The 23,109-nt window shown below is 41.9% G+C and overlaps 1 protein-coding gene across 2 annotated transcripts in view; it reads left to right on the top strand.

Annotated features, from left to right (window-relative positions):
* Positions 1 to 23,109, top strand: part of PTCHD4 (patched domain containing 4) — an 83,950-nt gene that overhangs the window by 14,930 nt on the left and 45,911 nt on the right. For both annotated transcript variants that reach the window (XM_010078436.1, XM_010078435.1), the window contains exon 2: positions 10,673 to 11,153. In XM_010078436.1, coding sequence (XP_010076738.1) covers positions 10,673 to 11,153 — 481 coding nt within the window. The remainder of the gene's footprint in view (positions 1 to 10,672; positions 11,154 to 23,109) is intronic.

The raw sequence follows: 23,109 nt of genomic DNA on the forward strand, positions 1-23,109 counted from the left end.
TCCATACCATGAAATATGGCGATTAAGGAAACTCCAGCATCAGATGGGAAAATCTTTGGAGCATGGGCAGCTTCTCCAGCTGTGAGTTTGCACAGAGGGGTCCTGGGCCATGCCAGGACCTCACTGGTGGCCAATGATTGTGGTCTGAACTGAGAGCTCAGCATCTGCTGGACCTCATGTGGGTCCTCCCAACCTCCACAGCACGAAGGCAGCATTCAGATGAATTGCTCCCAGCATGTGGAGCTTGATAAGCAGCTGTTGTTGCAACTCCTGCAATCTCTAGATCAAGGTTTTGGGCTGATGCAGAATTTTCAGGTTGTCACACTCTGTTGTTGAACACTTGTTTATCATTGGAAATGTGCTTTGTGCCATCTGAAAACATCCTCCTCTCCCACAGAGAATGGCTGAAAAAATAAAGCTGGCCCTGATAGTGTCAGCAAACTTACCTCCAACGGTGGGAGGCAATGAGAAACCTAAATTAGAGATGGTGCCATGACCCTTACTTTTTTTCAAATTGGAATAAGAACTAAAATAAAAACCTCAGAGAATCACACATGACACCACTTTCATCTCTGTAGGCTACTAAGAACAAAAGATTTTCTCATGAAGGGTGTACGTTGCAAGGTGATCTTGAGAGAGGTTTTACAAATATAAATACTACCTGCTGATGTTCATATGTGGGGGTGAAAAATCTTCCTGAACGTACTGAATTCAGAAGTACCTTGGGTGGGAGTCAGTTATGTCATATGCAGATCCAGAACCCCAGCTTCTGTTAGATTTTAATGCATAAATACAGGCCTATTTAAATGCCTCATTCCCACTCCCTCTTTCCAAATTCTGGTCCAATGTTATGGAAAAAAAAAGGAAAAGCATCTGAAACGGCATAATTTTTGGCTCTCTCCCGGTAAAAGTTAGCCAAACTCATTAAAAACCAGTGTGTGTTGGAGGGGATGGGGGGATGCTTCACAATGCCAAGTTTGAGATTTAAAAAAAAAAAAAAAAAGAAAAAAAAAAAAGACAGAAAAAGTGAGGAAACTGATTAATTATCTCCTAATAAAGAAGAATTTTCACCTGGAAGTGTAAAGTGACCTTAACTGTATCTGCTTTACACAGTGCCTTGTTGTATCATAACAAGCACCACGATAGTGGAAGCTCCTGAACAGGACTTGGAGTAAGAGCACAGCAGCACTGCTGCTGGAAATTAACCTCAAAACCACACCGGCCCCAAAAACATGCCACACGATGCTTGGGTCTGTCTGATTCTCAGTTATTTCTTTTCTTCTTGCCTTTGATAAAACATTATCACAGTGTTTCAGTACCTTGGCTGCTGGTCCCCAGAGAAACCAGGACAAGCAGAGACAAGAGAAAATTAAAGAGATGTTTGCCAGCATAAAACATAATTTAAAAAAGAAAAAAGCACCCTTTTCTGTGTCATTATTGAAACTTCAGATTGTAGAAGCTTAAATGATTCCCGTGGATCTTCTTTACTCTTCACTTTTTATTCTCTTCTCTTTATTTTTTTAACATTTTCTTTAGATGGAGTAATAAAACCTGGCAAATCCAATTCCTTTTGTTTCCTGGCAGGTTTTCCTCCTATTTGTTGTGTGTATCGGACTTCAGGCGGTGTCAGGAAAACAATTAGAAGAGGTACACTGTGGGATGCACACAAACTGAGAGGGTATACACACCTGTCAGTGAAAACGTGTGACCCCTTTTTAAGATCTCCTCTTAGGGACAATTGTTGGACCCCATTCTCATCCTCCCAGAACCCTTCAGCTTGAGCAAATGAGTGTGTGGTGAGGTTTTGCAAACAGTTTTGTGCCTTTTTGCTTTTGCTGAGCTGATATGGAAAGAAGACAAGAAAGCAGGTTGTATTGATATCTTGATTTTTAGGTTTTTTTGCTGTCTTTTTTTTTTTTTTTTTACTGTATAAATTAGGTTCTTGCTTACCCTATAACTCCATGGACTTCAAGAAATTAAGATTAGACCTTCACAAAAGACAGAAAGCATTCTGGTGGAATATTGTCCTGTTTATTCCCATTTGGAGAAAGGAATGACCCTCCTGAGACAGCAGAACTCTCTTGGATGTCACTGGGGCACAAGATAACATTAATTCATTAATCTTCCTTACTCTTTGCTGCCAGTTTCTTTTTTGTTGCCAATTCCTGCATTTGGGAGAAGGAATTTTGTTAGAAATTGGACATTTCCTTTTTTTCCCCCCCTTTCCAGCAGCTCATTTCACTTTTTTGTTTGTTAATGAGCTGCAAAAATCCACAATGACTATCAGAATCCCAAAGGTGCCTGCTGCGGATGAACTCTCTCACATGGTTAAGATTTAGGAACAATTTAAACTTTACTGATGATGTGAGGTAAATCAAAGGTTTTTAGCAGCTTTTAATGGTTGATTCATTTAAAGATTAACAAAGTGATTCAGTAAAAATATACTTTGATTAGAATTGCGACTTAATCACGGATTCGAGAATACAAGATTCACATTAACTTACAAGATATCCTAAATATATGTGTATATGTATATACAATGCATGCAAAACGCAGAAACAGACAGACAAGCAAATATTCAGGGCAAAAATATATGGATCCAGTAAAATATAGAAGCAGGGGAGATAGTGTATTATCAAAAGGTTCTCTCTTCTCCATCTAGAAAAGAGGCAGATAGAGGAGACTAGCCTCCAGTTAAAAGTTCCCCATTTCAGGTTTAGAGCAAGTACTCCCAATGCATCGGCATTCTTCAATGGGCAATACCTGAGCCTTGAGAAGTAGAACTTCACCCAGGCCTGTTGTGGCTTTGACCAACAGATGGGCTTGAGAGATGCCCCAGCTAGCTACATCCCGCTGCAATCCAGGAGAGCTCAAAGGGTCTCCTTTTTGGTCGCTATTTATAAGGCCTGAGAAAATGTACTTTTGTCAGGTACTTTTCAATTTTGTCCCACCTCGGATGACACAACATTCTAGTCCGTTGCACAAGCATCCCCCTTAGGCACAGGTCCAGGTGCAAGTGCACAAGGCTGTCAGGAGATGTTTTACTGTCACCATTGCTTGGGGCAAGAACCAGGTACATCGAGGGCTGCTCAGCGCTCGGGTTCATCACCACAATGAGGAGCTCGAACTAGGGATCTGGTCTAGTGGAAGGTGTCCCTGCCCATGGCACAGGGGTTGGAACTGGATAAGGTCCCTTACAACCCAAACCATTCTATGATTTTGTGATTCTGTGATCTTCCAGCAGTACCATTCTCTGTGCAGGAGAGGTGTGCAACCACAGCCAACAGGGTTACTGCTCGGTATCTTCAAGGACACCACTGTGTCCTTGGGTGCACAGGTGCAGTTTAGGACAACCAGGGACAAAGCTGTGCTAGGAGTGAACTGGGCAATAAATCCACCCCTCTTTGCCCAGAAGAACTGGGGTGGGACCTGAATGGGAGCCTGACCTTGGGAGTGAAGGAGTCAGTTGAGGGATGAAAAGCTTGAAGGCAGGACAAAGGATACAGGAGACTTGAAAAGAACATGAAGGTCAAATACAGTCTAGGAAGAAAGGTTTGGTGTGGAGTGAGTGGTTCTGGAAGGGAGAGGGTTTGTCTTGTATTTTCATTCCTGAGGGATGCGTAGGGGAAGCAGAAGGTGGAGGGACAGCTTTTTCTGCTTTTCTTCTGGCCTTCCCCTCTCTTGACAGAGATGCCCAGTTGAAAGCCTGACAGGGTGGTACTGAAGGAACAAGTGGGGAGGACCACTCAGAAATACAGTGCATCCAGCACCAGAAGCTCCCGCACAGAGAAGGGCTCTCTAATAGCAATCACACTTTGCTATTGCACCCTTACGAATTCCTCTGTAATTTGATTTACTTGGAGGGAATGGATCTGTGTAAGGAACACTTCTCTTATTCTCTGTTATTAAACCTAGAGTGCAGAAGTCACTTCAAATACTTTTCTTCTGTACCTGTCTTTTTTCAAGTTACCCGATCAAAAGCTAGAAACTCAAAGGACTAAGGGAAAGGAGCACAAGCCCAGATGCATCAGAAAGAGGTGCCAGCTGGTTCTGATTGCCTTTGAGTTGTTCTGGATACACATTTCCTTCACTTAAAAATCCCACTAGGCATCCTTTATTTCCCTGGGAGGGGGCTCAAGGTCTCTATGTTCGTTAACCTGCAAGATGTGCCTGTGAAGGGGCCAATGTGAGCCAGGGGTGGCAAGACAGGTCAGATAGCTTTGTATTTGCATCTGCCACTGAGGATGGGTTAATCTCTCGAACTTTTCAGCTTGGTAAAAGATAGGATCAAGTCTAAGTACTCTTGTTCCTCTGCTGTAAACATGTGCCTCTGCTGTAAACAGAGAGAGACAGGTAACGTCAGAGGGTAAGTCTGGTTTTGAGGCAGATCATCCTTTGGGTGTGCCTGCCTCTTCCCTGTGGCTGTAAAACAAAATTGCTTGGCTAGCTGGTGAGCTGAACCTCACCACTCCTGGATAGCTGGAAATAACTGAATTGCACTTTATTGCAGCAGAGACCGAGAGGGTTATTTCCTGGATAGTTTCTCATGGCCACTTTCATACATTTTATTTTTGACGAGTTACCAGACGACATGGCCATTGCTGTGTCCCTGTTCCCAGCCGGTTGAGTTGCAGTTTTACCTCAAATGTGTTGCCGTCGGGGCTCACTTGCCCTGGGCTTTCTCTCCATCACTGAGCTGTACAGAACAGCTGCACAGGGACAAGCACAGCAAGCAGTCTGGTGGGTGTCCAAGAGCACTTATGCAGCTCTGAGGGCAGGAAAACTGCTGTGCTGACATAAATCAGCATTACGTGCGATTGTTTGAAACGGATGCTTCAGGAATTGTTGGTAGTTGGTGGCTGTGTAATAGGGATCAACTGGAATAAGGTGGATGGATAATTACACTAGGGACAGGGACAGAGAAACTAGTTTGGCTGGTGAGAAAAAAACTCCCTCTAAAGTTTTACAGTGAGGCTGAAGGGAGGAAGGTGTAACCCAATATGTTAAACTTTAAATGAAAGGGGATTTTAATTTTTTTCACCTTGAAAACTGCAGGTGAGCTAAAGCAACTGACTTCACCCTAACCTCTGTGGATTTTAGTGTAATACTTTCTATGACCTATGTTTGGTAGAGTAGAAATATCCTTATGAAGGGAAGAAACAACTACGTTGATTGCATTAGGATTTTAACCATGCAATATATTTCAATAGACATTCCTAGTTGCCCTCTGTTGAATATTTTTAAGCTTTTAAGATAAAATAGAGTTTAACCAAAATTGCATGTTTTATCCTAACATTTCTATAATGTAGCCTGATAATTATCCATCACTCCAGTTGATAAGAGGTAACAAAGAAAACTAAAAATAGAGATAAATTTGCTGGCAAAGGTCTTGTGAATGTACTTGTAAGAGAGCGGAGTACTGTATCCAGCTCTGGAGTCCTCAGCATAGGAAAGACCTGTTGGAGTGAGTCCAGAGAAGGCCACAAAGGTGGTCAGAGGGCTGGAGCACCTCCCCTATATGAGGACAGGCTGAGAGAGTTGGGGTTGTTCAGCCTGGAGAAGAGAAGGCTCCAGGGAGACCTTGGAGCAGCTTCCAGTGCTGAAAGCGGGGGGACTCTTCAACAAGGGGTGGAGTGACAGGAGGAGGGGTAACAGTTTTAAGCTGAAAGAGGGGAGATTTAGATTAGATGTTAGGAAGGAATTTTTTCCTGTGAAGGTGGTGAGGCAGTGGCCCAGGTTGCCCAGAGAAGCTGTGGATGCCCCATCCCTGGAGGGGTTCAAGGCCAGGCTGGATGAGGCTTTGAGCAACCTGGGCTAGTGGGAGGTGTCCCTGCCCATGGCAGGGGGGGGGGAACTGGATGATCTTTAATGTCTCTTCCAACCCAAACCATTCTGTGATTCTATGATCTGGCGGTAGGGTATAAGGGCTCCTCTCCTTGCCAGGGATCTCAAATGACTTCTAAATATCTCACCAGTCCTACTCTTCACGTAACAGCAGCCACACCATCTCAAAAATACCTTAAATCCTCTGTTTTCCCCATGAAGGGGAAGTCAATGGAGGCTGGAGACGTTTGAAGTGCGGAGGAGAAGGTGTCCTGGCCAGCGCTGGTGCAGCCGCAGGCAGTGATCACACAGGAACAGACAACGCTGGGGATGGGAGTCAGGGCTCCAGCGGCTGCACTGAAACTATTGTGGAAACAAAAACGGTCCCAGGAAATTTAGTAAGTAAGGGAGTACCGCTAGTATCCCTCTGGGCTGCATGCACAGAGGCTCTATGCTGACATTAGCACCAGCAAAAGATATTTATCTCAGTAGTAGCAGTTGGTATTGTTTAACCCGAGAGGTCTTGTACTCAGCTCTGGAGTAAGGCAAATATCCCCCTGCCATTTACACATCTTTTCAGGTTATTAATGTTGCAAGCATCCTTTACAGAAAAATTTCTAGTCTGAAATGTGGTAGTGGTTTACTCTGCATCCACCCATTCACCATTAGAGATTTTTACTCCTGAACGGACGAGGAGTTTGGATTTTCAACCACATGCAAGACCAAGTCTGCATAAATGCAGGTAGCAAAATCCATCATCCTGGGGGGAAAGGAGAATGGTTCTGTGGATGTCTGTCATCTCTCACTCCTTTGAGAGTCCTTAGTTCTCCTCTTCCTCCATTTCAGGAATCTACCAAATGGTTTCGGGGCATCTAGAAGGAGAAAAGGGAGTGCACAAAACCCAATTTAGTGGTCTTCATCAAAACAAAGCTTTTTACTTGGCCCCTGCTTAAGATCAAATATCACATGCCCCAGCAAGTGATCTATATTTCATGCCATTTTTAAACATGCTCAGATCTGAAGAGAATTAGCTGCCGTCAGAATGGACAATGGCCACCTTTGTCCTCTGGGAGAAAAAGAGACTGTGAAGTTTTCATTAGACATTAGAAAGAAAGAAAGAAAGAAAGAGAAAAACATATAGATGCAGACTGTGAATCTGAAATTCAATCTCCAGCCATGCTAGTGACCTTGCTAAAGACAGTTACCATCTTGTGTTGTAGATCTGCTGGAGGTACATGGGTGTAAAATGGTGTAAAACCAAGAAGTATTATTATTACTCATTTTTTTTAGTTTGCTCTCCTGTGTATAGGATCAGAGAGTAGCAACATACATAGGTAAAATATATAAGGGATCTGGAATCTGAAACATGAAACTATTGTTGTTAAATTGAAAATAGCATCATGCATACATACACCAGGAAAGAGATGCAGCTTTTTTTCATTGAGGAAGTAGGCAGAATGAGGGATCTTTTTCAAAACCTGCCTGGTCTTCAAGGTGAATTTATGCAGGCCACTGTGGCCTCATTTTGTCCCAAACCTTAGGCCTGGCCCAGGACTTTAGCCATTCATTTCTCCTTCTTTCACCAAGGTGGTCCTAGAGGACAACAGAGAACTTAGAATAGTGAATGACTCCCCCGAAGTGCCCATGAGACACCAGGAGGTAGTGAGATCCCTGGCTTGGAGGCCTCTAGGGAATGTTGAAAGTCACGTTGGCAGTGCTGGGTCTTCATTTTCCCACACTTCAGTCTGTAAAATGGGATGAAAGGCAATATTTTTCCCATCTTTCCTCTCTCTTTCTTGCTGAGGAATTGTAACGATTGACGTGACAGCCCTGCCTAGCCCAACAGGACCTTGAAGTCACTTGGACCATTGGCAAAACCAGTGTGTGAGATGTGTTAGAAAAGGGCCCCGTTATCCCAAATGCTGTGGTGGAGGGATCATATTTGCCTGGTATAAAACCAATAAAGACAAAACCCTTACGTAAATAGGAAGCAATCTGCCTTTGGAAGGAAAGGGATGGACAAAATGACCTCAAAACAATTCAGTGCCTGTGATTTCCTCGATTCCATCTGAAAGCTCGCTCTCTGTTTTGCTGACATACGAGCTGGGTGCCCCATTGTACATCAGTGTAACAAATAGCCGTTATCTTCTGTTTCACAGGAGATACGGCAGAACATGATTTATTTGTGCCCGCTCGGCTGCCTCTTTTGAAATGTTGCCATCGTTCAGTGCACCTTCTGCAGAGGAAGGCAGATGGTCATCGCAAAGTTTCCCGTAACCTTGCCGTGCGTGCTGCATAGTGAATCAATGAAATCTGAATTACAGTCTGTTATCTGAGTTTGGAGCTGTGCTGCTAAAGTATCCTGCAGTGGGTGAAAACCTTTGAATGTCAACACTGCATATATACTGAAGAAATATGACATTTCCCCCTAAAATTTCAAAGCGGTACCAAAGGGAATTTTTAACTGCAAAGTTGCATCTGAAGGAAGGAAGAAACGTTTTGCACTTAGGTTGGGGAAACACTGGAACAGATTGTCCAGGGTGGTGGTAGATGCCCCGTCCCTGAAAACATCCAAGGTCAGGTTGGATGGGGCTCTGGGCAACCTGATCTAGTGGAAGATGTCCCTGCTCACTGCAGGGGGTTGGACTAGATGACCTCCATGGTCCCTTCCAACTCAAACTGTTCTGTGATTCTATTCTATTCTATGCGTTGCTCAAACCTTAATTACCAGCTTGGAAATGGACCTTTTCTGAGTGTGTGAGAGTTAGGTGTGACCCCCCCCCCTTAGGAAAAAATAGAAATAGTGAATCAAAAGAGGCTTCTAACATGAAAAGCCAAAGATAAGGATTTTTTGGAGCCCAAACAGCACCAGCTGCCCCTCTGTGCTAGCTGTCTCTCCTTATGACATTTGCAATGAGGCTTCAGGTAATTTGAGAAGCTAGCATCAGACTGCAAATCACCTTTCATGTCAGCTCATGCCAGGACACCTTGCCAGAAGACATTACAATGGGAAATAACAACTGGGAATAGGGAAAAAATGAACTTCTGAAAAGCACTTTGTCACGTTCCCTGGGCTGTGGCAGGCAAATGCTGAAAACTGTGTGAGCTCCTGCCATGAAAGCAGGCATAAGCAGAAATTTCTCAGGGGGAGGATTGCCTCCTTTACATACCAGAGACAAGGGAAGGTGAGTATATAAAACATTTTCAGCACTGCCTCTCCATTTCTGATATTTATTTGCTCTATGAGCAGCCATCCCAGAAGACATCTATGTTTGATAAAACCTGCTACCTTGCTTCATTGATTTTTTTCCTTTGGATGGGAATTGTTATGGCAAGCAGGTCTGGCAATTTCAGATAATGACCTGTGTGTAGCACAGGTGTTTCTAGAAATGGTTAATGTTGGGTGTAATAGATGTTAAAAGTGTCTCCTCCAAATGCTTCTGGCTTTTTGCAGGTGACTGCTTCCATGTGTGTGTTTAGGGCAGAGCATCTCCCAAATTCAGGCTGTCAGTCAGCTCATTCCTGCAGCGCATCTGGGCAGAGTGTTGTCTCGTGAACTTGCTGCTTGCAAGATGTTTTTTATATTAACTGGCTTGAAAATTTTGTTTTTATTAAATATAAGAGGAAAGAAATCTGAAAAATTTAATCCCATTTACACAAAAAAGCACAAAATCTTGTTAATTGGTGTGCAAAAGACATTTAATCCCTGGGTTTAGAGTTTTTGATCGAAGAGATTACTTGTGCTAGGACATTTTTATCCAATCTGCTGAGTTGCTTTCATCAGTTAGCAGCTGGGTTTGGTTTTCTAAATCCACACAAGCTTCCCCCGTCTTGAAAGGGGCACATCACAGTTATTCTAGAAAACTAGAGTAACCGGTGGCTTAAAGCAAGGACCTTCCTTACAGGACCTTACCAAACCTGTTTTACGAAAAAAGAAAAAAAATATCTAAATAGGACCAGACAACCCTACAAAAAAAAAAAAAAAAAAAAAAAAAAGAAAAAAAAAAATCTAAATAGGAATAGATAACCTTACCGAAAAAAAAAAACAAAACCAAAAGTCTTGTAAATAGAGAAGCTGATCCTGAGTGCACCTGATGTGTCTTTTACTGATTGTCATGGATTTTTTAATGTCCTAACATATACAGAAATAAGTGAGACCAGAGTAAGGTTTGTATTCTTGAAATATAAAAAAACCCCAAATCCTGGCTAAATCAAGACGTAAGGTAGATTCTTTCCTCTGTGCCACTGATATAAATCCATGAAACTTCAAATAAACAATTCAAAAAGTCTGGATTTAATTATATTTTTCTAGAGCCAGAGTAGCTATTAAACTTTGTGGATCCATCTACATTTATGCCTGTATGCTGAAGAACCAGGCCTCGTTTTCTGTACATTTCCAACTTTTTTAAAGCATTTCCAAAGTGCCAGGAAATCACAAATCTTCCAGAAACTGATTGTCATCTCAAACATGTCATACTCCAGTAATCAGGGATTTGTTGTTTGTCACAGTTAAGATGTGGGAAAGCCATCCTCTCCCGCGGGATGAGGAGCTTGCATGCTACGTTTCAGTCCCTGAACATCTGGGACAGCAATGAGTATTGGGGCAGTCCCTGAACTGCAACACAGCATTGCAAAGGAGTCTGTAATGAGTAAGGAATAGAGTTGTGTCAGGGGACAGGGATGCATCCCAAAGCCCTCTGAAGTGAATGGCGTGACCACTGTTGACTGCAGTGGCCTTTGAGTCGAGCTCGTGGCATGCTTGTGAAAGGAAGGCAGAGTCAAACGGTATCACTGTGTCACATCTTCTGCAGGATAACCACATGCTCATCTTTTTTACTTTCCCTCCCAGGATGGAAGGAGCAGTTTTATTGGCCACCAGCTCGGAGGGGTCATGGAAGTACCAAACAGCAAGGACCAGAGAGTCAAATCAGCCAGAGCCATCCAAATCACTTACTACCTCCAAACGTATGGCTCTGTCACCCAGGACCTCATTGGGGAGAAGTGGGAGAGTGAATTCTGTAAACTGATGCACAAGATGCAGCTGGATCACCAAGATCTGCAGCTCTACTCCCTAGCATCCTTTAGCCTCTGGAAGGACTTCCACCAGACCAGTCTGTTGGCAAGGGGCAAGATTTTGGTGAGCCTGATGCTAATCCTCCTGACTGCTACCCTCTCGAGCTCCATGAAGGACTGCCTGCGGAGCAAACCTTTCCTGGGACTCTTGGGAGTACTCACTATCTGTATTTCCAGTGTCACTGCGGCAGGGATATTTTTCATTACTGATGGAAAATATAATTCTACTCTGTTGGGAATCCCTTTCTTCGCTATGGGTAATTATTTATCTTCATAATAATAGGATTAACAGAGCTTAATGACAGGATTGTAAATTACATCCTCGGTTATAAAGTGCAGATTTTACCTTGAGTGAAAGTCTAAGTTGTTTTCATCTTGTTAAATTGATCTGTGCCTCGCCAAAAAACCTAAAAAAAAAATTTAAAAAAAAAAAAAGGAAAAAAAAGGGAAACAAAACAAAGCCATAGCAACAATAAAGAGCATATGACGTTGCTGGAACCTCAGCCAACATGAGAGAGGGGCAGTTTTATTGATCCCTGTTACAAAACGAAGGAGAAATTGTTATTGAAAAGTAGTCAGCTCAGCACAGAAAATGGATATGTGTTGACCTGACTTTGATGGGATGTCAGACGAAAGAGTAAGTTAAAACAGGAGGGTGGTGAGGAAGGAAAGATTTTAGCATCCTTCCTGAGGAGGGTTGCTCTGCCAGCTTTGTCTGAGGGGCAGAGGGGAACAGGTTGGTGTCAGAATAAGATTGATGGACTTTATCTCAGAGAGGAGATTACTGTTGTGGTGTTTGCTGTAAGCAAAGGGGATGTCGGTGTCTGTAGTGCATAATCCCTCGGTTTCTGAAGTTCCAGATCAGCTGCAGAGATTTCCTTTGTGTTGTATCCGGGCAGGAGAAGGTGCAGATGAAGAACAAACATAGACTCCAGCTCTTTTAGCAGAATAATTGTTTTCATTCCTTCAGTTCTCATTTCTTTTCCAAGCACTTTTAGCGCATCTGTGTGGTTAAGGAGTTTGCTGGGAAGGTCTGTTGGAAAGGAGGAGGGAAACGTGCCCAAAGCAGCTTGCTGAGGCAGTGTTGTTCGGTGCGATCACATCCAAGTTTCTCAGAGTTTTGCCATATCACGAGTCTGAACCCAGGCAATGACTCTATGCAAAATCTCACCAGTGGCAGCCCAGATCCAACAACCTTCATGCTGAATTTTTGATAGCAGAATATCTTACCTATGGACAGAACTCTGGGTCTTTACAGTTAATTTTTTAAATTCCATTCTAGTCCTATGCTATGATGAGAGATAATTAAATATGCAAAACCACAAGCTAGAGTCAAGGTTTGGAGAAGGGTCTTATTTTTTTCTTCAAAACCTCACCCTCCCCCAAAATCTACATTTTCTTGCTTTTCCCCTCAAGAAAAGCCCTGTAGGTGTATTCACCCCCCAGCCCCTTGCCTCCTACTTTGTCTGTCCCCTGGTAATGCCTCTGTGTCACTAACCAAGGGGGCTGAGCTGTAACCCCATCAATCCTGCGCCCAGCACCTTTGGAGCAGCTGGCTGAGATGGGAAGGAGCGGGATGGAGTGGATGGTCAAGATCCCAAAAGGGAAAAAGAGTAGTGAGGCAAAAGACCCCCAAGGAATTCCACGATTGGTTCAGCTTCATTAATACAGATAAACAAAGCCATGCCAAAGCCTCTAATTCAATCATCTGCACTGTTAAATCGTGACGATGGCCCCTGGCACGGTCTGCCCTGTGCCAGCTCTGCAGATGCTGTCCACAGCTCTACAGTGTAGGAGGATTTGATGGAGAGAAAGTGCTGAGAGGGGAAAGGGAAGGATGCCAGCAGGAGGAGCAGAGAACGTGCCCAGTTGTCACAGGGATGGATTTGGACTTAGGAAAAAGAGGTCTATGTGGCAGAATGGAGAAAAGGAAGATACTGGGGAAGGGGAGGCTCTTGCCTGTTATCAGCTAACAGCAACCTTTTTGTTGGGTGTCAGGAGGTGCCCGTCAAAGAATGGGGCCAAATGGTACTGCCTTGCTTGTGCAGCAAATTGAAGTAAAGGAAAAAAAAAAAAAAAACAAACCCACTGAAGGAATGAAAAGCACCTTTTTTCAATTGCTTATTCCTCTGCTGGTATCACTTTGTAGACAGCTGGAGATATGGGTGGTCTGTACTCTTTGCTTGACAGGTCCCAAATTTGTCACACCTGAGGAGCCCCAAACAGTGTCTGTAGGTGAAGCTCAGCTTCGGGCTGAGCTCAAAAGCATCAGCATCCACATGAGTGAGAAGCATCAATTGAAATGGCAGCAGCATTGCACTCAATTTATACATACCTTGCAGCCCCAGGATAAGAGTTTCTGAAAGCAGAGTAGCTCAATTTCTCATCTAGGATGGTGGTAATCTGGGATTTTGTTTGCTGTCTGAGGAAAAGCAATGTTTATCGCTTTCTGTTGTGTTTTGCGCTGTCATTCTTGTCACAGCCACTGCCAAGAGCAAAAGAAAAGAAAAAAAAAAAAAAGAAAACCTCTCTTGAAGTGAGATGTTTGCAAGGATTGCTTTTATAGCATTATATTGAATGAACTTCAGGCTGAAAAAGAAAACGTTTAAATAACCCTTCTGCAGAAATTTCATTCAGGAGTCTGAGACTGAATTGGAAATATCGTTAGAGAACAGCTTGTAATGCCTGGGAATTGCTGCTGGTAAGCATTAGGCAACAGTTATACAGTTTGGTGAACTGAAAGAGGGGAAGCACATCTTACCAAAGTTGTGCTGGGTTACATCCTGCAAAGTACTGTGTGCCTTTAGTCCCTTCAATGACAGTGCCACCTAATGAGATCTTGCTCTGCCCGTGATATACCCAGGGCCTCACAAACCTGGGTTCCTCTCAGAGGAGGGGTTTTCTGTTGAACCTGGTTTACCCTGAACTGATCTGACACCTTAGAGTAGTTTCACTGAAGACCTTAAGACTGTTAATTCTACAGGTCAATGCATAGGTCTGGCCCATGTTGTACCAGTGCCCCTTGCTGCTAGCACAGCAGAAAGCAAACAACACATCAAATAATAACTGAATGGAGATGAAAAAGTGTGCAATGTGGGGTTTCCCAGAATTGCGAATGTCAGATTTGCAAGTGAGCTTTTCAAAGTCAAGTTACTTAGATTAAAAAAAAAAAAAAAGGAAAGCAGGCAATAACAGCCATAAAGTGCCTGCAAGTGCAGTGCTACGCAGAACACATGGGCAAGCTCAATTCTGGCAGCTCCTAACTTTGGAACACTTCAACCTGACATTTGCAAACTGCCCATTTGAAGTATATTTATTTGGTCAAAAATGTACAGTTTCTTCTGACATTCACTACTCAAAGGACTAATTTTAATGGAAATTCTGTGATGTTCATATGCTCTTGTCCTTTTTCCTGCAGAGATGGCAGGATGCTGCCATCTGAATGACTGGAGTAACCCTGGACTTGTACAAACGTTTAGGTCCACAATTCCTGTTGCAGGGCAGAGCTCCCATGGGTTTCAGTAGGTGATAGAAACCTATATAAAAATGAAATGTTTAATATTTTTCTAAATTTGGGCTGAATGACCTGCACATTAATTATTTACTGTAGTCCTGCTGTGAGGGAATGGATAAAGCATACCTCCAATGTACGGGGGCAACAGTGGTAGAGCAGACTGACTTTTCTCTGCTTTACCCTTGGAGGTGAAAAACTTCATTCTTAAGTTAGGCATGAGGACAATGATGGAAAATCCTGCTTGCTCTGACTCCCTCTTCCTGATACCACCGTCTTCTCAGACAGCTGCCTCAGGAAAACCAGTTTCCCCAGTACAGTGTCTGCCACTGTGTTTTTGGAGTCAGTGAGAAGCAACCCTTCCGAAAGGTCCTGTGCCAACAATGCTCTGGCTGCCAGGAGCTGCTGCAAACAGGAGCAAGAGGGGCTGATTTTCAGCTGTTCATACCCCAGATAAATGGCTAAATATGGTGAGTTAGAGAAAAGGTGCTTCTTTAGTTTCAGGGCTTCCTCGTTTAGGAAGAACTGAACTGGACCTGGACATTTTGTTTGTCACTTTTTTTTTTTTTTTTTTAAATACATGTGAAATCAGAATACGGGACAGATAAACCTTGCATTTCTCTTCTGGGACAAATGCAAACTGCAGTTTCTCCTGCCAGTTTGACACCAGCAGAGCTATCAACATTCAATATTTTTCAAATAGGAGACAGAAGGTCAAATCATTGAGTTTCAGACTTGTTCTAGACATCAGAAATGGACCTGGTTAGATGTTCACATCTGCTTTTTGTGTTTGCATTCACAACGCAATTTCAAACGGGTGTTATGTACGTGACACAATTACGGTTTCCCATGACTAATCATCACTAATTAATATAACCAGAAGGTTAACTACATAATTGCAATATTATTGGTCTCATGATCTGCTTTTTAATGCACAGGAACCAGACTGATATCATCTGAGAGATAATGGTTTAACTAGGCTGAGGAGCTGACTATATTTTTAAATGGAGGTATACTCATTATGGCATTTTACACCATAATTACTTTTGGCCAGTCCATGAAGCACCTTGTTACATAGATTAGTGGAAATCTTATGTTAAAAAAAGTGAATGCAGTGCAATTATAGTGTACTTATGCTTTTTTTATTATAAAGTGTATGTTTCTTAGAAGGCTGGATTCACATTGAATGTATGTAAGAAATATTTCCTGCCCTTTGTAAATCCAGACTATGAAGACCACAGGATCATGGAAACAGTTGTTTCACCTTGAGTCTTTAGAGAACACTAAGCTCAACAGATGCCCTACAACACACTGCAATATTGCTATTACTGCTACCAACAACAATACTGTTAGTAGCAGTCCAGTAAAGAGATACAAAAGCTTTGGGAAAAAGTAGGCTACCTGTTTCCACCACTAATGCCATGCCTGATGTAAGAGCACAAGATGGATGGCAGAGATTGTACTTAGAGTGCAGACTTTTCTGATAAAATTCCCAGTTATTCCTTCCCCTAAGTCATTCAAATGAAAGGAGGAAGCTAGCTAAAAGCAGACGAGGCTCCAGGCAGTTATTAGCATTTCAGACAGAAGCCATCTAACCTCTTGGATGGCAGTTGTTAAGATAATGGCTGGTGATCACCTTTAAGTAAATTTGAGATGTCACAGTATTACCATTAATGGTAGAGTTGTGGGAAACTACGGGAAAAAAAAAAAAAGTCCTTGTTCAGATGAGGATTTTTTTTTAAAACTCAGAAGACAAAAGTGCATGTGATTGCTAGTTTACCTGTGCATGAAGTATCACAGTATTTCTAGCCTTTGCTTCAAGCAATGGACTTTCTGATTAGAAATGCAACTTAGAAAAATTTCAACAGTTACTCTGACTTTGGTTTTTGTCCTTCTGATGCAGCAGTAAAGCAAATCCCACATGAATCTCGTGTTACATGATCATCTCCTACCTGTATGAGGAGCAAGAAAATGACCCTTTAGAGCAAAGAGATCTCCTGACACAAACCCCCACCACTACATGCCTTAGAAATACAGTGAATCTGTCATTTGAGATGTAACAATGGTTCATGTCCTCACCCACTCAGTGGATAATTAAGGACTTGGAAATATCTTGTCCCTAGTTAGAAAATGTCCAGTCTTGACTTTTACAGTCGGAAATCAGAATAACAAAAACAAAACTAAAACAAAACACAGGACAGCAGGTGAAAAAAAAATGAAAATATATAAAAATGTTTAAAATGACCTGTTTGGATGGGCAGATAACATAAAGAATTCATATGAATGGGTTTAGAGATTCTCCATAATTCATAAGACTGATTTCCCCGAAGCCTGGTATACTCCCTAGCAAGTCTATTCCCAGTTGCAGAGGGTTATTTTTTTTTAATTTCTATAGGAAAGGTTAGCCTCCCCAGAACAGTCTTTCCTAGATTTTGAATAGAAGACTAAAGCCTTTCTGGGATAATCTGCATAATCTTGCACGATGCAGTCTGGGCCTGCAGCTATGTCCTGGAGCTGTCATGGTTGGGGACTGGGACTGTCCTTCTCCCCTCAAACACAGGTGAGATGAGAATATCTCTGTCCAGGTCCTTTGGGCCTTTTCAAGCCCAGCAGAAAGGGATGCAAGAAGGAGCACAGCCAGCCTCGGTCCTAACAACAGGGTTTGTAACAACTAATTTCAAGTGTGCCACATGTTCCTCCCTTTATGGAAGTGACATAATCTCAATTTCTTTAGACCTTAACACCTAAGGTAATATACATAACCTCTAAGATATATGTATGTATGCATACACAACATTTATGCATAAACAGACTTGAATCCCTTACAGCTTAAATTCTAGCTCTTTTCCTGTAGAAACTTAGCAGAAGGTCTCTTATCAACTCAAATATCACCATCCCTTAGGGCGGTTGCTCCACCCCAGGAGCCGGATCTGCAGGTCTGCTGCTCAGTGGTTCTGCAGCTCAGCTCAAGTTGAAACATTCGTCCTTGGACCGTTGCCCAAGCACAGACCATCACAACCAGCTCCTCCATAATGACAGAGCAAATACAAGAGACATTGGCTGGGTTTGTTGCTTGAGAACAGTCAGCTAAACTTTGCCTCCTTCTGATTCTAGTGTGAACTCAATTAACCCATTTGTCCAAAGTGACTTCTCCAAATACAGTTGTCTTTTATTGTTATTGTTATTGTTATTACTAAAACAGCTTCCTCAGCTCTCCATCTGCAGCTAACAGACTGGTTGCTGTCATTTCAGCTGCTTCTATTTTGCTGCTAGCATTTCTACAATCCTTTAAAAAGGCAGTTTGATAAGAGAAGAGAGCATGTTTTGAGCTAAAAAGTCAAAGGCTAGAAGGAATGGTTTTCTTTTGCACTTAAAAATGTATGTTTAGTACTCCTAATCAACACCTAAATTTTGTTCAGCTAGTGAAGGATGCATTTGTCTCAACAACTCTTGCTTTCATTTTTCTACTCTTTCATGGCAATTCTCATTCCTATGGCTGGGTTATGTAAGGTTCTTTATTGGATAGCTCTTCTCTGCGTGTTGATCTCATTTAGCAGGAGTTTCTTTCCTTGTACTTAATATGTATCGATGCACATCACATTTACATTTGGCTCATTTGGGCTGGAAAGGAGCTGCATCATGGCAGAAATGATTTAGCTCCACGTACATCATCCCTAATAGGGCAATGTCAAATCCAGCCTTGAATAGCACCATTGCTAGCAGTTCCATAACCTGCTTTGACAGCTTGTTCCCATCCTTAAACAGCCATACATTTATAAAGGTATTTCTTAATATTTTCACTGCTGGAGCTTATGCCTATACCTTCAGAGTCTGTCTGGCCTGACTGTGGAGTGTAATTTTTCACAGTATCTATATATAATTTGCAAATACTTTTAGGATATTTTATAGGTAGGGTTGTGCATACTTCAGCTGGGATATAACTTCCTACCAGATCTTTTTTTCATGGGTATGTTACTGTAGTTCAGGCTTTCCTATGAGCTCCATCCATACGGGAAGGTTGGTGGTGGCTTCTGGTCTCCGTTGGATCTGCAAGAAAGAGTAGATATGGGATAGGCTGAGGATGTATCCTGTGCTCTTTGGTGTATGGTTGGAAAATACACTCTTGCATTGTCCTTTCTTTTCTGCTGGGCAGGAAAGGTGGGCTCTGCTACCCGAGGAAGCATGCAGTGAACAATCCTATGTTCTGTCAAGCACACTGTCTGCTCTCCTTAGGTACCTTGTTCCTCTGTAGGGAGTTGTGCCTCTGTTTTTTTAAGCAAAAATGAAAGGCAGCAAATGCATTTATTTTCTCCTGGAATATATTTCATGTGCATATAGCCCTTGAACTCAGTGTTGCAAGAGATGGTTGTGGCTCAAAATTCAGCCTTTTTTCAGAAAGGGCTGGATTTCTACACAGCTAGCTAAAACATTTTCATTATGTTGAATAACACCGCAACACTAAAAAATAACAGTAAGGAAGAAGTATAAAAATTAATGACCATGTTGAAAATACAAGTTCAAAAATGGGCACAAAGAAATTTAACTTGTGAAGAATTTTTCCCATAACTGCCCTTTTTCAGTCTCATAATTTTCCTCTGAAGAGTTAGGAACAGGGTACAGAACTCAATAGACCATTTGCCAAATGTTCTAAATCAATATTTATCTGCTATATTCATCTGCAAAGCCAAAAACTTTGCACAGAATTAAAAGCTTAAAGAGACTATTGCAAATACAAAACCAACTAAAAAGACCTTACTCAATATTGTATTATTTATACGTCCTCCTTTGTGCAACCACAAGACAGTCAAGGCTTTAATAATTCAGTTTTATCTTTCCGTTTCCAAACCTTTTTTTTCCACTCCATTTCTTTCCCATGAAGTGACTTCTCCTCTCTGGTGGCATAGCTGCCTGCAGTAACCTAGAATCATAGAATCACAGAATGGTTTGGGTTGGAAAGGACCTTAAGGTCATTGAGTTCCAACCCCCCTGCCATGGGCAGGGACACCTCCCACTAGCCCAGGTTGCTCAAAGCCTCATCCAGCCTCGCCTTGAATGGCATGCTGAAGCCATGCTGGCTCAAGGCTCACTACTCCATGTCTGGTAACAAATGATAGCAGCAGCCTACGTTATTCAACAGGCGTCTTCCATGTCATTGGCATACAACTATGACACTGGCCTTCAGACAAAAACTTTCCATGTGTTAGTCCTGCTGGATGTGGTGAAGCAAGTCATGTTTCATCCACACTTGGCTAACTGCAAGATGAAGAAGGACATGCTATTTTGGATGCTCAAAGTAGTAGTCCTGTAGCGAGCACCAGCAATAGATGCGGGCACAGGGCTGTAAGCGGTACCACCAACAGAATGAGCTGAGGAACTTAGCCCTTTGCAGCTTGGGATCACTAAAGATGCTCTTTAATTTTTTTTCTACAAGAGTGAGTATACTGTCCTCAGTGTTTTGGCTGAATTTCAGTGTGGATAATTGTATTTCTATCTTCTTCAAATTCCCCCTGCGTGCGGGTTAGACACAGTGCTGATGGGCACTGCCTGGCCCAAAGCACTGCGCAGGGGTGCTCTGTTAAGCAGCTGTTGGTGTTTACCCAGAACTGTCTGTATTTCACTGGTGAACGTAATGGCCACGTTATGTGGCTCAGCAGTCTCTAAAATGATTCTGCATTCCCCGAGAATACATAACTCTGTTTTATCACTTTGTCATCATTGCATTTTCCTGCCCTAATCTGTAGTATTCCAGCAGTAAGCAATTTTTTGTTTATCCTCTACTCTTAAAGTCCAAAGAAGAAAAGCATTTTTTTACAGTATGACACTTAGATCTGCCCAATATATACATCCCAATCCATATTCAAAGGCAAATCTGCCACAGAAATTTTAAATGTTGTCGCTTTTCCTGGTGTTATGAGCTGCATTGCTGTTGATATCCTGCATATGAATGAAACTATTTTATTAGCATAGCCATGAATCCAATTAGTACCACATAATTTTGCAAACTTCAATAAATTCGGAAACAGCAGGTGTGATCTACTAGAGGGAGCACTTACATTGCTTTATGAAGAGGACCAAACAGATTACTGCACACCCAGTGAGAACCTACCTGGTGAAATTTTCTGTGTTTCTTTAGGTTTCTAGTTGATATTTTTACTATTACTGTTGAGAAATTATTATCCTCTGGGGAGGATACAGAGCTGCAGAAGCTGAAGGCAGGGAGGTGTTCTGCATACTGAGTGCAGTGCAGCAAAACCTTTTGTCCTTCTACAGTAACTTAAAACAGTTTAGCACAAAGTTTCTGGTTAAAGCAATTTAAACCTTCTGAAACTAGACTGAGAGCCCTGGGAACAAAAAGGCTGTTTGTGCTTGGAGCAGATACCACAACAAAAAGAGACTGTGCAAAGCGTAAAACCAAAACCCTTCTGATGCACGATCATCTCATGGGACCAGTTGAAAGAGAAGACCCCACAGGAGAGATGCTAAGTACACTGCTGAAAGCAGTACCAGAAAGTGTGATGTTAGGGCTACACAAGAGCTGAATATATTAGGCAAAAAAAAAAACCCAGTGCAAACATCCCTCCCGTCACACTGCCAGTCAACTTCAAGGCACCACTTTTAGGAGTGAGAGCATCTAGACCAGCCTAGTCCTGGGCTCTCTGCAGAAGTACAGCTCAGTGCCGTTTGTAATCCCTGATGTGGGCTTTCAGTGTCTCTGCCATCAGAGACAAGAAAGAGTAAGAACTCATGCAGTTAGCCTGCTTTTAAATGAATAACCTTGGTAGGATGTCAAGGGAGAGAAGACTTTACTAATCATAGACACAGATGTTCTACCTCCTTCTTAGGTTATTTGAAGTCAAGCTCTGAACAATGCTGCTAATGAAGCAAGTCTCAAAAGATTAAGCTTACTTGGATTTTGACCTCTAATATAAATATACTTATTATTTCTCTGAGGGGAAAGTAACAGAATCTCTTTACAAACTGTTTTCAAAACAAAAAGTGTAGATATTTATTATGATTGAAATCTCTTCTGCTTTGCTGCAATTATTGAGATTGGTCAGGAGGTACAAAAGCAAACGGTGGTCAGGGACAGACAAACAAACGCATATGCAGACACAAATATAAAATATTGGGCAAAACAGGGCAAAAATGTCAGTCTGATTTCCTTACATATAGTATAAAAGAAAAAGTAAAAACTGTATATGCGGTAAATTGTCATGATTCAGCTTACACAGCAATGACATTGTTAAGCCTCATCCACTCAGGAATTTTGACCACAATTTAGAGAATATGTTTTGTCAGCTTTTAGGTTGTAAGTACGCTGTCAGTGCTCTAGGAGACCTTCGCTTCTCTTTTGTGACCTTTTTCACCTAGCCCTGTCACGTTTGCATACTGCTTCCTTAGGGCTTGACACTGTATTGCAAAACACACTTCAAACAGTGCATTCCTTATGCAATTTTTTGGTTTAGCTACTGATAGATTTTCCTTTTTATTTTAAAAGATGGGGAAATCTTTAGTTTCATTAGTCAGTGACACAAATATCTGGCTTAATATATATTTCTGGAGCACATTGCAAGTTTTTAACTCTTAGAGGGGGTTGATTTACCTGGTATTAGTAAGGAAAAGTAAAAGCATCACAAACACTATTGAAAAATAAAGAGGTTTTTTTTACCTGCAGATCAGGTACTTCCACAATTTTTCCCTTAACAGTGTGTGTGACCAGGTGACTGACCCACTGATAGCTTGAATAGGTACATGGAGCACACAGGTTATATTGGAGGTGTCTCATCAACAAATTTAAGATGAAGTTGTTAGGAATGATTTTTGTTTTCTCATAGAGAGTATTGGCTTAACTTTACATGACAAAACAAAGATGACATATTTCAGGATGATAAATTTCAGCCTAATACTCCTCTGTTGAGTTTGGTATACTGAGTAACGGGCGACACTCAAAGGAAGCTTTAGGTCATTGAATCCAACTTCTTGTGTCTGCGAAGTCTTCATCTTAGGATGTCTTAGATCTGAAGCTCAGTAGACAAGTATCATCTGGGCTAACTTTAATCCTGTAAAACTTGAGCATCTGTTCTAAAGTCTAGGATGATTTCTCATGTCATTAGGACAAAGAATCTAAGAATGACTCTGCCAGGTCAGACCAAGGTTTCATCTAATTTAATATCTTATCTCTGACAATGTCTGGTAACAGAATGCCTTGGAAAGAACAGCAGGACAGGAAAAGTGCACAATTCCCAGACTTCCCTCAGGAAGACACAGATAATGTCTTTGTATTTAGTAGCTCTCAATAGATTTTTCTTCCAGGATTTTATTGGTTTGGTTTTTGCCATGTAAACCTGTAACATCGAGAAGATCAACTTAACTCCATGTTGTGTAAAGAGTTACATCTCTGAGATCATCACAACTATATCACCAGTTAGTTTCATTTATGACCTCAGTTCTTGTGTTGGAAGAGATAATGTACTGATCTCCTCTAGAGATCTTCCCCATATCATTCATGATTTTATGATTGTCTCCTCCATAAGGCTCATGAGGTCCCATCTGTTTAAACATCTGTCACATGAAGCCATTCTGTATGTGTTTGGCCATGCTATATTTCCATTTAATGACACCTAGAACCCAAATTCTCTGAAAACTTTGAAAAGTTCAAGAAAAAAAACTACTAGCCTGAAGAATTTACAGTTTAGGGAAAG

Source organism: Pterocles gutturalis, unplaced genomic scaffold, assembly GCF_000699245.1.
Source record: "Pterocles gutturalis isolate BGI_N339 unplaced genomic scaffold, ASM69924v1 scaffold713, whole genome shotgun sequence".
NCBI lineage: Eukaryota > Metazoa > Chordata > Aves > Pterocliformes > Pteroclidae > Pterocles > Pterocles gutturalis.